The sequence below is a fragment of the Nuphar pumila genome, chromosome 15 (genome assembly GCF_984573655.1).
Source record: "Nuphar pumila chromosome 15, dmNupPumi1.hap1.1, whole genome shotgun sequence".
Classification (NCBI taxonomy): Eukaryota; Viridiplantae; Streptophyta; class Magnoliopsida; order Nymphaeales; family Nymphaeaceae; genus Nuphar; species Nuphar pumila.
Window position 1 is genome coordinate 813361 of NC_143263.1, and position 17215 is coordinate 830575.

At 35.5% G+C, this 17215-nt stretch overlaps 1 protein-coding gene across 2 annotated transcripts in view; it reads right to left on the reverse strand.

The window, feature by feature from the left end:
• LOC149814040 (mitochondrial import receptor subunit TOM40-1-like) overlaps nucleotides 1-16734 on the reverse strand; it is a 29741-nt gene extending 13007 nt beyond the window's left edge. For both annotated transcript variants that reach the window (XM_089990386.1, XM_089990385.1), the window contains exons 1-5: nucleotides 16332-16734; nucleotides 15815-15896; nucleotides 15595-15694; nucleotides 15419-15514; nucleotides 15193-15243 (exon numbers count right to left, since the gene is read on the reverse strand). In XM_089990386.1, the coding sequence (XP_089846512.1) occupies nucleotides 15193-15243; nucleotides 15419-15514; nucleotides 15595-15694; nucleotides 15815-15896; nucleotides 16332-16506 (504 nt within the window). In that variant the 5' untranslated portion in view covers nucleotides 16507-16734. The remainder of the gene's footprint in view (nucleotides 1-15192; nucleotides 15244-15418; nucleotides 15515-15594; nucleotides 15695-15814; nucleotides 15897-16331) is intronic.
• Nucleotides 16735-17215: the final 481 nt, after the last annotated feature.

The following is a 17215-nucleotide window of genomic DNA, read 5'->3' on the forward strand; positions in this document are numbered from 1 at the left end:
AGTCAGGAGTTTTAGTTGGTTTAGGACTCTAATTTTCTCTAATTCATTCTTTGCTTTTATTTTTCATTTGTTTTAAAAACTCTTTTTAACCTATATTCTAACCTTTTCAAAAACTCAAATGTGGGACCCACACAATTGACACCACATTTGAGAGAGTTTCAACTCATTTAGGACTCTAGTTGGTTTAAAACTTTCAATTTCAAACTCATCTTTCATTTTTAACTTCTGTTGAAAACCTTTATTTTCAAAATCGTTTTTTTTTTAAAAACAAGTAGGGCCCACGCTAGGTGGAGCCACATTTGAAAGTGTTTAGATCAGTTTAGGTTTAGTCAGTGTCTTACTCAGGTTAGAACTTTGAAAAAAGTTTAAATCGATTGTAAATCCCATTTTCACCTTAGTATTTTAAACCTTGGTTTTAACTAGTAAATAAAGCTTTAAAAACCAAATGTGGGCCCCCATAGGTGGCACCATATTTGAGATTTTTCTTAAACCATTAGGAGTCTTAGTTAGGCTTAATTAAGGTTAATTAAGTAGAGCCTTTTAGGGTTAAGATTCCACCAAACCCCCCCCCCCCATGTGAGTCACCCTAATTAATTAAGCCAAGTTTTAAAAAAATTCCAACTCTTTAATTAAGAGTTGTAAATTTCTATAAAAGGGGCTCTAAGGGGGTCGACCCCCTAATCTCTCCTCTTCTTCTTGCTTCCTCTCTCTCCTCCAGCAACCTCTCTCTCCTCCCAAGGCTCCTCCATTGTTGCAGTCCCAAGGTAAGTTTTCTTTCATTATTTTATTAGTTTTTAATGCTTTATTCGATATTTTAGCTATTGTCGTCCATTGCATGATTGATTTTTGCTTTATTTTCGTTCAAGAACCATGAAATAAATTTAAGAAAGTGATCTAATGTTGTATTAAAGTGATTTCCACGTTTTTGATCCATTGAAATAGCTTAGATCATTGCTCTTTACGTTTATGCCAAAGAAAATATGAGATTTGATCCCTCTATGGATTGAATCCCTCTTTCAAAGGGCAAATCAAGTTTCCAACTGTGTTTTCCTTGATTTTGTTTTTATTTCATCATATACATGTTTGTTTTACTTATTCAAGCATCAAATCAAAATTCGTTATGTTATTTATAATTTTTTTTTTATTTTTCATGCAAAATTAGTGTATTCATGCGTTTTATCGATAATATGCGTACCTTGATTCTGGCCACGCGAGAACGGCGTTATTTCATGAGCGTTTTTCTGTCAATAAAATCTGGTTTTTTTAGGGTTGACCCATGCATGTGTCAGTGACTTTCGATAAAAAAATCAAATTATTTTGGGTTATGTAACCCTGCTAAAAAAATCAGAAACCAAACTCTGATTCTTGCACCATGAAAACGCTATATGAAATCAGGGATGGTTTGTCGAGGTGATATCTCCCTCGTCTAAGATCCGATCGATGATCCGTAAAAAGCAGTATGTTCATCAGGATGTCTAATATATTATGTGAAATTTTCAAATTTTTCTATGGTTGTTTGCTATTTTTACTTTATCAAAAATCAGAATATGTTTCTCAAAAAACGTTATACATCGTTTAAGCCCTGGGTCAAGTTACGCGGATTGTATCTCCCTAATCGGAGATCATTTTCCCAATCCGTAAGAAACCACGGATTCAGCAATAAATCTAGTTTTGTCAGTGTAATTTTGGTAATTTTTGAACTTTGTCTGCTATTTTTAATTAAACCGAAATCAAAATTGTCTTTTCTGTAACCGTTACGCATTCACCAGAATCAAGCGTATATTGCAGGAACGATATCTCCCTAACCGAAAATGATTTTTCCAATCTGTAAAAAGGATTATTTTTGTTTATCTGTCTAGTTTCTCCATGTGAAATTTTACAGTTTTTCATTATTGTTTGATACCTTATTCAAGTCTGACACTGTGACAGATACGTGCCTGCGAGAAAAATCGTATATTTTTATGTTTTTATTTATTTTCATATTTAAATAATGTCAAAAATTCTATTTTTTGATTTCATTTTAATTTTAGGGTTATTAGAATTGTCCATGTCAATTTTTACAGATTTTGAAATTCATTTGATGCATTATTTCGTTATTTCATAAAAACAGGATGCACACAGAGTCCTCTGATTCAACTGAAACACGGGCAAAATTTGATATTTCTCCAATATTTCAATTTTTTCAGGAAAAGATTTATATTTTTAGGGTTTGATAATGTTCATAATCATATTAGGGTGCCCTCCAACTGATTTTGCATTGTTTTGAATTTTTTTATCCCAGGATTAAATAAATTACCAAAATATTTTCTAAGAAACCCTCATTTTAACCCTATTTTGCAATAAAGGTCAATTCTCAAGGGTATTTTGATCATTTTTCTCAAAAATCCGAATTTCAAAATTGTTCATTTTTATTATTTATTCAATTCTGCAACATCATTTATTATGTTTATTTCATAAAAACATGGAAAAAGACTTATATCCAGATAAATCCCTCAATTCCAGATATTGCTGGATAAATCCAGAAAAGCCGACATTTGTCCATTAGCGAGTTTGTTAATTTTGCAGGGACACTCAAGACTGTATTTCTTTATTTTTTTGCTTTACTTTAATTTATTATTGATGTTAATTTTTTTCTTTATTTTAATTTATTATTGGTGTATTTCTTTGGGAGAGGGTGATTGAGTCTAGGTTGAGGAAGGTTGTCATGATATCGGAGAATCAATTTGGTTTTATGCCTGAAAGATAAACTATGGAAGCTATACATCTTCTTAGACAACTTATTGAGAAAAATAGAGAGAGGAACAAAAATTTGCATATGGTTTTTATTGATTTGGAGAAGGCATACGATAGAGTACCTAGGGACGTTCTCTGGTGAACAATGATGAAGAAAGGTGTTTCTCTCAAGTACATTAGTATAATTAAGGATATGTATGAAGGAGTAGTAACCAATGTCCGCACTTGTGGAGGGGTGACAACCAATTTTCCTACAACGGTTGGGTTACATCAAGGATATGCTTTAAGCCCTTTCCTATTTGCTATAGTGATGGATGAGCTTACAAGATCAATTCAAGAAAATGTGTCGTAGTGTATGTTGTTTGCTGATGATATTGTTTTGATTGATGAGTCTAGAGCTGGGGTTAATGCTAAGTGAGAATTATGGAGACAGACATTGGAAGCAAGGGGTTTTAAGTTGATTAAGAGTAAGACAGAATATATGAAATGTTTGTTTAGTAAGCAACGAAGTAGTGATGGGAGTGTAGTGAAGCTTGGTGAGCAAGAAATATCGGTGGATGATTGTTTCAAATATTTGGGATCTATCATTCAAAAGTATGGAGAAATTGATAGAGATGTAAATCATAGGATAAAGGTTGGGTGGATGAAATGGAAAAGTGCAACTGGAGTGTTGTGCGATCGTAGAATGCCATTGCGGTTGAAGGAAAAGTTTTATAGGACGACTATTAGGCCCGCTTTACTATATGGTACGGAATGTTGGGCTGCCAAGAGACATCATATTCAAAAAATGAGTGTAGCTGAGATGCGTATGCTTAGATGGATGTGTGGAAATACAATAAAAGATAAGATTCGGAACAAGGAGATACGTAAGAAGGTAGGCGTTGCACCCATTGAAAATAAGATGAGAGAGAATCGTTTACGGTGGTTTGGACATATTCGGTGAAGGCCTAATGATGCTCCGGTTAGAAGGATGGAGAAATGGGAAAATATATTAGTTAAAAGAGGTCGGAGTAGGCCTAGGAAAACTTGGAGGGAAATGATAGGAAAGGATATGAATGCTTTGAACCTCACCGAGGACATGGCATTGGATAGAAATGATTGGAGGAGAAGGATTCATGTGGAAGACCCAAAATGATTTTCTTTGTTGGTTCATATCGCCGACCCCAATTGTTTTGGGATGAAGGCGTAGTTGTTGTTGTTGTTGTATTGATGTAAATTATAAATTTGGAATAAGAATTTAATTTCATACTTAGAATAAAGATGCATTGCATATAGTTTATTTTTTAAATAACGAATAATGTGTGATGGATGATGATTCATGCATATTTCAAGCTCACAATGGTCAACACGAATGGCACGTGCACTCGCTTCTAAGAAGTTAATAAACTCGATTGAGTTCGTTTTTGTGGTCATAGTCAGAATACGAACAATATCCAAATTTATCATCTTATTTTAAGCCACAAACGGCCTACACTCTTAGGTTATCTTCATAAATCATTGCATACTCTCAAAAATTTTCTAAGTATTTTCTCCTTTTAGAACCAAATGAAATATATTCAATGCATATTAATGGTCATAGAGATATGTGGTGAATTTATTTCATCTAAATTCTATAATGCACAAAATCCTTTTATCAATGATTTTCTCAAATTCTTCAGAAAATATTTTCTCAAATTGCATTCATGCATCATCTAGGTTAGATTGCATTATGAAAAGATTTTTACAGGGCTACATGCCATTCTTTTGATCAATTCAAAAATCCTATCTCAGAAAAATCGATTTTCTTAAGGCCACACTGGATTTTCCTCAAAATCGATTTTCTCAAAACCTTTGGTTTTTCAAGAAATTTTCAAGCTTTTCTAAGTCCAATCCATGATTTTCCAATTTTTCTTTTCTTTAGAAATGTTTTTAAAACTTCAATATTACCCAAGTTGAGAGTTCAAATACAAAGAAATCAATTTTCTCAAAGTTATTTGAATTTCCTTCAGAAATCGATTTTCTCAAAACCTCAGAATTTCTTTAGAAATCGATTCTCCTTTTCTTCAAAATACTTTACCAAATGTGATTCACGATTTTCAAAGCATCATTTTTCCAAGTATTTTCAAATCTTCGAAGCATACATCATGTTTTCAATCTGCATTGACCAAAGTTCATAGCAGATGCTTGATTTTTTGTGCATTTAGGAATAGAACATCGATTTAGACAAGTTGAGCAAAGCAAAGCACCGGATTGATCATTGGTTCAATTACCCCTGGTTATAGCGCCAAGAACGATTGAACCTTGTACCGACAGGCGAGCCTCATTCTTCGAAATTTTTCCGCATTTTAAAACGGAGGCGAGTTATTTTCAAAATCTTTTTCAAAAGTCAGTTTGACTTGCAAAAGTAAAATTTTGCAAAGATAACACTATGTCTGACCGAGTGATGGATAAGTACGTCAGAGACCCAACTAGTTGGCAGTAGGGAGTGGGATCTTTAAGAAGAGTTCCATCTTGCAACCTCAACTTTGCATTGATAACTTCAGGGGTTTCCGTCTTTTGTCATCTGTGATGTCAGACTTTAAACAAATGTCAGTTGCAAGTTTCATCTGAGAGAGAATGTACCCCCGTGGAGAGTACGTTACTTCAATACCTAAAAAATATCTTAAGAAACCAAGATCAAACATGTCAAAATTTTCTTTTAGAACTTTCTTAATATCAATATATCATTAATTCTCTGCTCATCACTTCAAGTGATGATCATATCATCAACATAAAGCAAGAGAATAACTACTGAAGACCCTGTACTTTTCACAAACAAAGCAGTGTCAGTATAGCAAGAGCGAAAATTCAAACTTGTCATTACGTTACTAAATTTATCATGTCAAGCCTTTGGAGCTTGTTTTAATCCATATAAGGCTTTGTTAAGTTTAAGAATTTTATCATTACGAATACACACTCCTGGTGGAAGGTCCATATAAACCTCTTCATTTAGTTCTCCATTTAAGAATGCATTCTTAACATCTAATTGATAGATAGGTCATTTTTTAACAGAAGCAACAACAATAAGAGCCCTAACACTGGCCAACTCAGCTACGGGAGCGAAAGTTTCCTCATAGTCAATATCGTATTCTTGAGCGTATCGTTTTGCTACTAGTCGAGCTTTGTAGCGTTCTAATGACCCATCGCTCTTAGTTTTGACTTTATAGACTCATCTACATCCGATTGATTTCTTTCCAATGAGCAATGAGGTTATTTCTCAAGTTTTTGCCTTTTCAAGAGTACTAAGTTTCAAGCTCATGGCTTCGACCCACTCAGGAATATTTTTTGCTTCATTATAATGAGATGGTTCATAGAATGAGTGTAACGCAATTAGGCATGACCTATATTTTGGTGTTAGAGATTCATAGGAGACAAACCTATTAGGAGGATTGGAGACTCGACCGGATTTTCTCAAAGAGGTTTCGTCTATGTTGGACCCTTAGGAGCATTTTTCTAAAGCGTTTATAGGAACTTGTTGACCACGACGAACGTAGGTTTGAATTGGTCTACTATCAATGACATCATTTTCGTTTTTATTTTCAACATTATTGATAGGAATGTCCTCTTGTTCATTCAACAAATTATCATTAGAAATCACTTCTTGTTGAAGAGCTACTTCTTCTTGAGGAAGAAGATCAAACAAGAAAGCATATTCGCTTTCCTCAATCTCTTTAGTTTTCTCAAACCCATTTTGATTTTCTAAAAAGGTTACATCTTAAGAAACATACAAATTGTTGCTTTTGGGGTCAAAGCATCTAAATCCTTTTTTATTTTCTCCATATCCTAAAAATACGCATTCAATAGCTTTTGGAGATAATTTATCTCTTTTATGTGAAAGAACAAAACATTTACACCCAAAAATTCTCAAACTATTGAAATCTGGAGTTCTTCCAAATAGTTTTTCATATGGAGATGTATTTTCTAAGGATGAAGATATCATTTTATTTATCAAGTAGGTTGATGTTAACGCAGTTTCGGCCCAATAGCTTTTTGGAATTTCTTTATAAATAAGAAATGTCCCAGTAGTTTCCACAATGTGTCAATGTTTTCTTTCGGTTAAACCATTTTGTTGAGAAGTTCTAGGACAAGACTTTTTTTGATAAATTCTATTTGTTTCTAAATAATTTTGAAATTCATTTGATAGATACTCTTCACCCGAGTCGGATCTAAGAATAGAGATATTACTTAAAAAATGATTTTTGACCATCATATGAAATTTCTTAAAAAAGGCGAAGACATCCGAATGACGGGAGAAGGAGATGAAATAGGAGTATTCATCTTTCGATATGACTGGAGAAGGGTCCCAAACATCCGAATGAACTAACTCAAATGGTCGTTTAGTCAAATATGTTCTATTTGGAAAAGGAATAGATTTCATCTTTCAAAAAAAAAAAACAATTCTTGCAAATAAAATGTTTTTCATTACAAAATTTCTTTCCAAAAAGAAAAGAATACATTTTTTAGAAGCTTGGATGTCTTTAAATTCTTGCAAACAAGTCTTTAATGCCAAGTTTCAATATTTTTATCTTGGACATAGTTACAAAAAGAGTTGGTAGGAAGTTTCAAGTTGCTCATGTAATAGAGATCTCCCCTCCTATGGCCTTGCCCAATCTGCTTCCTGGACCGGAGATCCTGTATAGAGCAACCCTTAGTTGAGAAGGAGATTTAACACCCATGATCACATATTTGAGAAACGGAAAGAAAGTTTAAATTGAGTTGAGGTACCACCCTCACATTTGGCACAAGAAAATTTTTGGAAAAACTTAAAGTTCCAAAACTTTTGATTTGTAAAAGCGTGCCATCGACGGTTGAAACATAAGAGGTTTTTGAATTTGGATATAAGTCGGATAACCCATTCTCATGATGTGTCATATGAAAGGATGTTCCAGAGTCAAGGATCCAAGAGGACATACCTGGAGAAGAGGAGGAGGCAATGGCGGCACCCGGTGTAGATGGAGATAAGGATTTAAGTAGCAATTGGAGTGCCTCGGATAGTTGAGCAAGAGAAAAGAAATTTCTTCCTTTTGTAGAATCTTCCTTGGTGTGCTTTCTTCAACGAAAGCAACTCTTGGCTTCGGAGCTTCATTTATCTTTGGACAATTTGGCCTTATGTGCCCTGGTTCTTGACAATGATAACATATAGCTTTCTTATAATTGCCATTATAGTTATTTTGTCTTCCAAAATAAGGAGGCTTATACGTCTTAACATGATTTCCGGGTTTGGAAACGGCTAAGACTTCATCTCCCCTTTTACCATGCCAATACGGGTTTCTTCTTGGCATATTTCGGCAACGGCATCTTTTAAGGGAAGAGGCTTAGATCTATGGAGGAGAGAAGATCTAACTTGCTCATACTCCGGTCTAAGCCCATGCAAAAATTGAAAAAAAATGTTTTTTTTCATTTGTTGCCTTCTAAGTTCAACATCCTCACTATCTACCCATTTGGGTTCTAGGAGGGATAGCTCATCCCATAAAAGACTAAAAGAGCTAAAGTTTTTTTTTAATGGTGCAAATCTTTTCTTGGAGGAAAAATTGTCTAGCGAGGTCTTTTTGAGTGTACATACCTTTCATGAAGAACCATGCCTCGTTAGCTTTGCGAAATTTGGCAATGTTTGCACAAATTTTTAGCTCCACGTTATTCATAAACCATGCAAGTATTTTTGCATGCTTATTTTCCCAATCTTCAATCAACAATTGGTGTTTTTCAATGGCTTTAATTCATGCTCCTCCGACAAAAGCTTTCTCTTGTCCTTCCATTTTGGTGAGTTGAAGTTGAGGTTCCGGAAGTTGAGGTTCCGGAATGGTGGCCATCACGTAACCCCAAAGCTTTTTGCCCTTGAAGTTGTTCTCCATAGCGGACACCCATACCAAGTAGTTGGTACCATTTAACTTGAAGGTGAGGTCAATCTTTTGTTCACCTTCCATGGTGAAATAGAGATAGGAGAAGCAAGAAAAGATATGCAAACTTACAAGGAAACTCAAGTGAAAAAGAGATTTGATAACAAGAGCACAACCTTGCTCTGAAAATATGTAATGAAATAAGCAGAAATGAACACAATGTCCTAGAATGGACATTCACAAGCAAGATGCAAAAAGTCCACAATGGACAAACACAAGGCCTAGAATGGCTTGCTAAAAGGAAAAATCTTATAAAGCAAGAAATGGGCTTGTAAAAGCCACACATTACAAAGAGGTTTACCCCTCTATTTATAAGCAAGAGAGTGAGAGGAGAGGGACTGGAAAAGAGAAGAGAGAGTGGGCACTGGGAGGCCCAACAAGGAGTCGTTGGGCCCCTAACGGTCACATTTGTGACTGTTGGGGGTCCAGCGACTCTTAGTTGGGACCCCGAATGCATTATGCATTTAATGCATATACAATAAAATAAGAAAAATAAAAATAAAAAAAATAAAATAAAATAAAAAAAGACTAAAATGCCCCTATTGGGCAGAATTACAGAAATACCCTTTATTGAGTATGATGTGATATATATATATATATATATATATATATATATATATATATATATTAACAAGAAATACTCATAAGATACAAACCAATAAGGGGAAAGTCTTAGGTTCAAAATGGGTGTATATGCCAGGTAAACATGTCCTATGTTGAGGAGAGAAAGACTCATAAGATACAAACCAATCAGGGAATCTTTAATTTCTAGTAGATCTCCTAAGGTTGGAAGATTCATCTTGTTCTACTTGAGAGAACCGTTCTAAACTACTAAGTTGGTTTTCGATGGTTCTTCTAGAATAAGTGAAAAGATGGGGCTCAATTACGAAAGTGTCATTCTCATTATGGTCATCATTGGCATCTATTGGAGGTTCCAAATTGGTAGCATTCTCTTCTTGATGAAGCACGTCACCATCAACATCAAAATCAATATTTACTTTAGGCAATAAGTCCAACACAAATGAATATTCGTTATCTTTCTTAGGCATACTAGAGTCAAAATAACTTTCCTTTTCAACAAAATAAACATTTTTTGAAACATGCATTTTATTATTTTTAACATCATAACATCTAAATCTTTTTTTTATTTTCAGCATAGCCAATAAAAGCACAAGAAATGGTTTTTGGTGAGAGTTTGTCTTTTTTCATTTAAAACAAAACATTTACAACCAAAAGCTCGCATCCTACTATAACTTGGTTGTACATCAAAAAACTCTTCAACAAGGGTAATGTTTTTCAAGGAAAATGATGGCATCGGTTTATGAGATAAACAGCACTTGCCCTCACTGCAAAACCACAAATATTTTGGAACATTGTTTGAAATCAAAAGGGTTCTAGGCTTCTAGCAGTTTCTATAATTCCTTTGTTTCCTTTCTACTAAACCACTTAGTTGAGGTGTATTAAGACAAGACCTTTGATGAGAAATATCATTTAATTAAGAGATAATTTTTAATATCATTTCAAACATACTCTCCCCCTTAATCAGTTAGAAAAATAGATATGATAGAATTAAATTGATTGTTTATCATAGCAAGAAATATTTTAAAATGATAAAAAGCTTTTAACTTGTGTCTAAGAAAATAAATCCAAGTATATCTAGAGAAATCATCCACAAAGAATATAATAAGAGAAACCATCATTTGAGAAAATAGGAGTCGGACCCCAAATGTCCGAGTGCACCAATTCAAAAGACCATGAAGAAATGAAATTGTGTTTAGCAAAAGGTAGAGATTTTATTTTTTCAAATATGCAGCCTATGCAATTAAGATTTTCTTCATTACAAAAAAATTTCAAAACAAGGAGAATATGGAACTTTGGATACACAAGGATGACCTAAACGTTTGTGCCAAATTTCATAATCACTATGTTTGGGAATATTACAAAAAAATTTAGATAATTCAATAAAGTCTATGTAGAAGAGGTTTCCTTATCTATGACCTTGGCCAGTCAACTTCTCTGACTGGCGATCATACACCCAACAACCATTCAATGAGAAGAAAACATCACACTCATCGTCGGATATTTGAGAAACGGAAAGAAAGTTTAAACTTAGTTTTGGAATATGCCTAACATTTGAAACAAATAACTTTTTTAAAATTTTCAAGAGTTTTATCAATGTTACCTATGTCTTTTATGTGTAAAGAAGTTTCATCAACCGTAGAGACAAGAGTCATTGAAATTGTTGCGACAAATGGAAAGAAGATCAATGTTTAAGGTCATGAAAAGATGCGCCTGAATCCAAGAACCAAGGGTGCATACCAAGAGTAGAAGAAATGGAGACTGTAGCATCGGTGGTGGCGGATGGAGGTTTGAGTAGCGGTTGAAGAGCCTCCACTAATTGAAACAAAGAGAGAGATCCAATGGTTTTGGAACCATCATCGAGTCCACTCTTTTGTCCTTGGGAAGGAATCGAAGCGACCATTTTCTCGTCCACCTTCTTCAACTTGGGGCAATAAGGTTTGATGTGCCCCAATTCTCTACAAAAATGGCAAATAATATTTTTCTTTCCAGCACCATCTTGTTGGAATTTGTTGAAGTGTAGAGGTTTGTAGGCTTTAAAATTGGAATCGAGCCTAGACACGAGCAACATAGTTTCCTTGGGTTCTTTTGGCTCTATAGAAGACTTGAGCCTTGTTTCCTTCATTCACACTTTTGCTAAAATTCCATGTAGTGAGAGAGTCTCACAAGTCTATCGCCTATGTATAATGACAATACGCACTTGTTCATATTTGGGTCTCAACCCATTCATAAATAGAAAGAATTATTCTTCTTGAACACGCTTCTTCCATTGCTTCTCATCATTAGGTGTATCCCATATGGGATCATGTCTAGCCAACCCGTCTCACAATCTTTTTAATTTGCCATTTTATTTTGTCACGAATTGATCACCTTGCTTGCATGAATGAATCTTATCCCTAAGTTCTCACAAATAGGTAGCATCCTTTTGAGTATACATCTCCATTAGAAATGTCCATACTTCATCGACACTTTCAAAGCTCAAGATGCTATCACATGGATCTTGGTCAATGCTATTTATGAACCATGAAAGGACCTTAGCATAGCCCACTTACCAATCTCTTAAGGCTTTCTAGTAATCGGACATAGCCTTCTCTTTTTCACCATCTTTTAGAGCTTCCTTCACTCCATATTCTTGGTAAGAACAAGTTGGGGTTCCGGTGTATGCCATAGCTCTTTACCAACAACGAATTTCTTCGTCATCGTAGCCCTCTATTGTAGTTCTCATCGAACTTCATGGAAAAGATTGTGACAACCTCCTTCTCGAACAAGGAGATGAAAAAATAAAATGGGGAAGAGAGATGAAGGATGCACGAACAAGAGTGGCACCACGAACATACGAGCACTACAATTACTTGAAAAAGTAGATGCCACTGATTCTTAATCACAATTGCAAGAACAAGGTCACAAGAGCCAATGGCCCTGATAGAATGTAATGAGAACTCCACGGATCAAAGAAAATGCCTACTAAGGTAACAACATAACGCAATCCACAAAGGGAGAACTCTCAAGAGGCACAAAGGCACACACACTCACAATATAAAAAAATATATTTTATTAATATAAAATAAATAGTGTAATGTATTAAGAATTGGGAACCTAATGTCCCATATATATACATGAGAGAGAGGAACAAAAGAGCCCATGGCTAGTTAGTCAAAAGACCATAATGCCCATGAACAAAATAAAAAAACAAAAAAATACAAACTGACCTAGATACAATCTATAAATATATATATATAATACATATATATGTGTATACCATAGTTGTGAAAAGTGTGCCTCAAGTCACAAAAAATGTGTCTTGCTTGAAGAAGAGGGGCTATGAGCCTTGAGGGGCGCTAAAATAGCGCACGAGCCCTGAAGCATACGCCTCATAAGCCACGAAGTGTACACCTCATAGCGAGGCACACCTCAGAGCATTTGGCAAATAGGTGTTTTTTGACCCTGATTTGACCGAAATTAAGGGGATTTAGGGCTCTCTCTGCTGAAAAGAAGAAGCCTAAGTCTAACAAGTACTCTCTCTCTCTCTTGTCTCTCTCTTGTCTCTCTCTTTATCTTGTCTCTCATAAATACATTTGTCCATACTCCACACACATACATATGTGTATAGATACATACATGTATTCATTCAAAAATACATGTATATAGATTTTTACATTGAAAACGCTACTTAAAAAGAAAGTGGAGTTGCATGATTAGTTATTAATTATAAACCTTCGATAAAAGCTCTCAAATGGATTAAGAAACCCAATATGTACATACAATACCTTACGAAAAGAATTCAAGGATCGAAAATATATTCTAAATTTGAACTAAAATTTAGATTTTAGCAAATATTTCTAAAATAGCAAGGCTGACATAGAACAGCCGTTACTACATTTTTGGGTCACTATGAATGAAATGTTATGCCATTTGGAATAAAGAATGTTCCCTTTGAATTCTAAAAATTGATGAATAAAATGTTATGTTAGTTAAGTGTTTGGGTTTTCATGGTGGCAACGTTAGAATGTGTTTGGAGCCATGTAATATGTTGCTTAACGATTTTCTCTTTGACCATCATGTATATGTGAATAGAACTCTAGCTGATCAATGTGAATTTTTTATTTGTTAGATTATTTTGCGTAGATAATTTTAGGTTGTTCCTTGATTTGCACTTCAAAAGTTTGTTTCTATCGTTAAACAGTGAAGCTAGTCTTTATGATGGTATTTGTATGTTTTTTTGTCCTTCATTTGCACTTGCGAATGTTGTAACTCTCTCAATTTGGAGAGTTTTGGACAAATACATTAACTTTTGGTTGTTAATGGTAATATGCATTATATGATGATAACAAGATGTTGAGGAATTTGATTGTTAGAGATTTTGTTACTTAATGTTTCATTGAATACTCATATTTTATTTGTTAGATACTTATATATATCAAGTTGTTTCATTAATGTTACTTTTTACATGTTAATCTCATATTTTTTGGTATTTACTTGGGATTTTCTATTTCTTATTGGTTGTTGTGTTTCATCAATAAAGCATTTCTTTTAGTTGATATTTGAGGCTTACGCTTTACGCCTCACTTCATTTTTGGTGGAGTGCATCGCTATGTCTCAACGCTTTTAGCATTAGAGTATACATATTTATATATATGTACACGTACATACAACTCTTAACACAGTATACATCACAAGGCAACTAAAAAAGTTAAAAGCTGATAAGTATAGTCTGTTCATCTAAGAACAATTGGCCAATTACCCAGAAAGGTCAGTTGCATTTCATAAAGCTATGCAATAGACAGAAGGAAAGAAATACACTCAATGTTCCAAGAGCGGCTTCAAGGCGCATTTGAAACTGCAGGAGAAAATCTGCTCTGGGACAAAGCAGTCCATGCAGTGGGTCATCCCACCGTGCAGATCTGGGGACAAAAGAGGCTGCACTAGGCAGTTTTATCACCAGATTCTGGGACGCAAGAGTCAAAACCCAACAATCGGAGATCCAACTCTTGTGTCCCGGATAAATCTTGTCCAGCGGCTTTTGTCCAGGGCATCAAACACGCACTCAGGGAACAAAGGTGTTAAGGTCCACATTAGCAGAGAAACAATATCAACCTTGTGCCTCGGACAATTTAAGAGAAGTGTTTCAAATTTTTAATCATGAAGCTATGCCTTTTCTAGCCATTTGGCCAAAATCACAAACACTTGGAGAAACAGGTATGTCCGTAAGACTAACAAACCATATGTAAGTCCACCATTTTGACAGCATAAAGCCTAAATTTTTAGGCTTACCACATGCCATGAATTAGCTTGGAACCAGACTCAAAATACTTGTTGATCCATGCGCAACTTTCCAAGGATTCAATATCTAATGTTAGCACCAGTGTTCAAAAACTCTCCAAGTCAACTTGGCTCTACTCGGCCATTCACAGGGTGAAACCAGTGAATGATCCAGTATTCCACAAGACCCAGTCGAATCAGCCGAGATTTCATATCACCTGGCCATTACTCAGTTGGGTCAACTTATGACTTTTCCAAGTCATACATACATATATGTATGTATTTATTTATTTATTTATTTATATTTATATTTATATATATATTATATTTATACATACATATATATAATGCATGTATGAGTTCATAATGTATATATTTTACATAATATATATGTATATGAATTTATATAATTGTATATCATATATGTATATATATGTAATTACTTATATATCTATAGATTCTATACATTTTAAAAATTATCATAACCCGACCGAGTGACAAGTCAAGCATTGCTGAGTTGATTCCCAAGTGACTCGGTTTTAAAAGACCGGTCCCTACCATGTTAAACATATCAAAACATTCACTGGCTATTATCTTCTTTTACCATAAAGCCAAAGGAAAAGGAAAACACACCAAAATATTATCCACTTGCTATACATTAATAAGAATTTAAGATATACCAACACAGCACTTGATAGAGGCTTACCTTGTAGTCTAAGTTGAACATGCCCTGAGAGAAATGTGGCTCATTTACCAGCTGCACAAGAATACCACAAAAAAAAAAAGTAAATAAGAGTATTTCAAAAAAACAGTTCTATTCTCAAATTAGGTAACATTATTTCACACAATTATTTCCCGAGAAGACAAGCAGCTTAGCATGATGCGATTGACAAACATTAATGTCCTTTTTTCCCAAGGGGACAATAGTTTACCTGGGCATTGACTTTGAGCGTGAAATTATTTGTCAAATCACACCTCACTCGAGCACTAAGCCTTCCGTCAGTGAATATCCTCCCAACAAGCATCAACTGTGGAATTACGAATCCATGATTCCATATCACAAATGATTTGGTAAATTTACTGGAAAATATATAACCAAGAGACCTACCTTAGGGTCTAGAAAATTAGCCCCAAACTCATACTGAGCGGTAGGAACCTTGATGGTCTCTTTTGATTGAGAAGGAACCTCCATAGAACCCATAAAAACACTAGAAAATAAATGCAGGGATAGTTATAAAATACATTGCAAAAAAAAAAGCAAAAAGAGAAGATATAGACATTAGGCATAATCGGAATTCGGAAGCATTGATCAATGCATGTCCAGAGACCTGTGGCTGAGAGAGAATTTCTGATTCAGAGGTTTAGTAAAATCAAAGCGCAAGCCCTCAAAAAGTTCTGGCTTCAAAGACACTGCGATATGCAAATAACAACATCTGAATTAATGAAAACTTTAAACTATCACGAAGAAACTTTCTACTTATACACTTCAAATCGATCGCTTCCAAGAAATATTACCAAAAACAAGACAAAAAAAATTAAGATAATGTACTGATTCAAACCGATCAACACCAAAATCGCCGTAAAAAACTTGACAACTCTCCACGTTCTATTCTCTCAATCAGAGATAAAACGCTTAAAATACGCCAACTAAAGCCAGAGGGGATTGATCACCAAACCGATCAACAAAAAAGAAAAAAAAACAATCAACACAAAAATCATCATCAAAAGACTCCATAACGCTCCAAATTCTAGTCTCTCAATCTGAGATAGAACACTTAAAATACACCAACAAAAACCAAAACAAAATGATCACCAAACCGATCAGAATATGAAAAAAATACTTACTCAAAACCTCTCTCTGGATCTCTTCGAAAGGAACGGGGCAAGGGAGGTTGAGCCAGTCCACCTTCTGCTGGCCCTCTTTGGTGCCGGGGGGAGGCGACGACGGAGGAGGAGGCGCGAGATCGGCCGGCATCGTCGGAGCGGCGGCGGCGGCGGCGTGGCTGATGGAAGAACCCATGGATTGGTACGGACAGGAGAGCGGTGGAGGCTGCTCGGCCTCAACGAGAAGAAGCGAGGTTCTGGTTGCTGCAGCTTCAAGAGACAGTGGGGTTTAGCTAGGGTTTTTCTTTCCTTACCCTGAAAGGAAATGAGCGAGGGAAGGAAGGGCGCGGTGGTGGCGCAGCCTGCCTTCCCACACACACACAGGAGAGAGAGAGAGAGAGAGAGGCCGAGTTTTTTTATCCGAGAGGGGAGACTCGGGAGAGAAGAAATGTGAGGCTTTGGGTCTGCCCACTTAAACCAGGGGGTGGGGAGGTCGGCTGTCCTCTTTCATCACAGGGACACGAAAAAAGGAAGACATGATTCGCCGCTCTTGAGTGATTTTCTCAATAAAATAGTAAATAAGAGGAGATGACATGATAGTAAAGTTGGAATATCCCTGTGATTAAACTGCTCTCCTTCCAGTTTTGGGGCAGGCTTTTCCTGAGTCCGAATCGGGTGCAATATGATTGGCACAAAAATTTGTGCATTAAGCATCCCAGCACCCTCCATCAGGGTGTTGGGTCCCACTCCTGACACGCCCTGTCCACAAGATGGAGGGTGATCAGGTGCTTAATGCACGAATATTTGTGCAATAGCACAAGATCTTTTCACGGCTTTTCCTCGTAAGTAGAATTGCTTCCTTTGTTACGTAAATGCAGCGTATAAGCAGTGGTTCAAACGGGTAA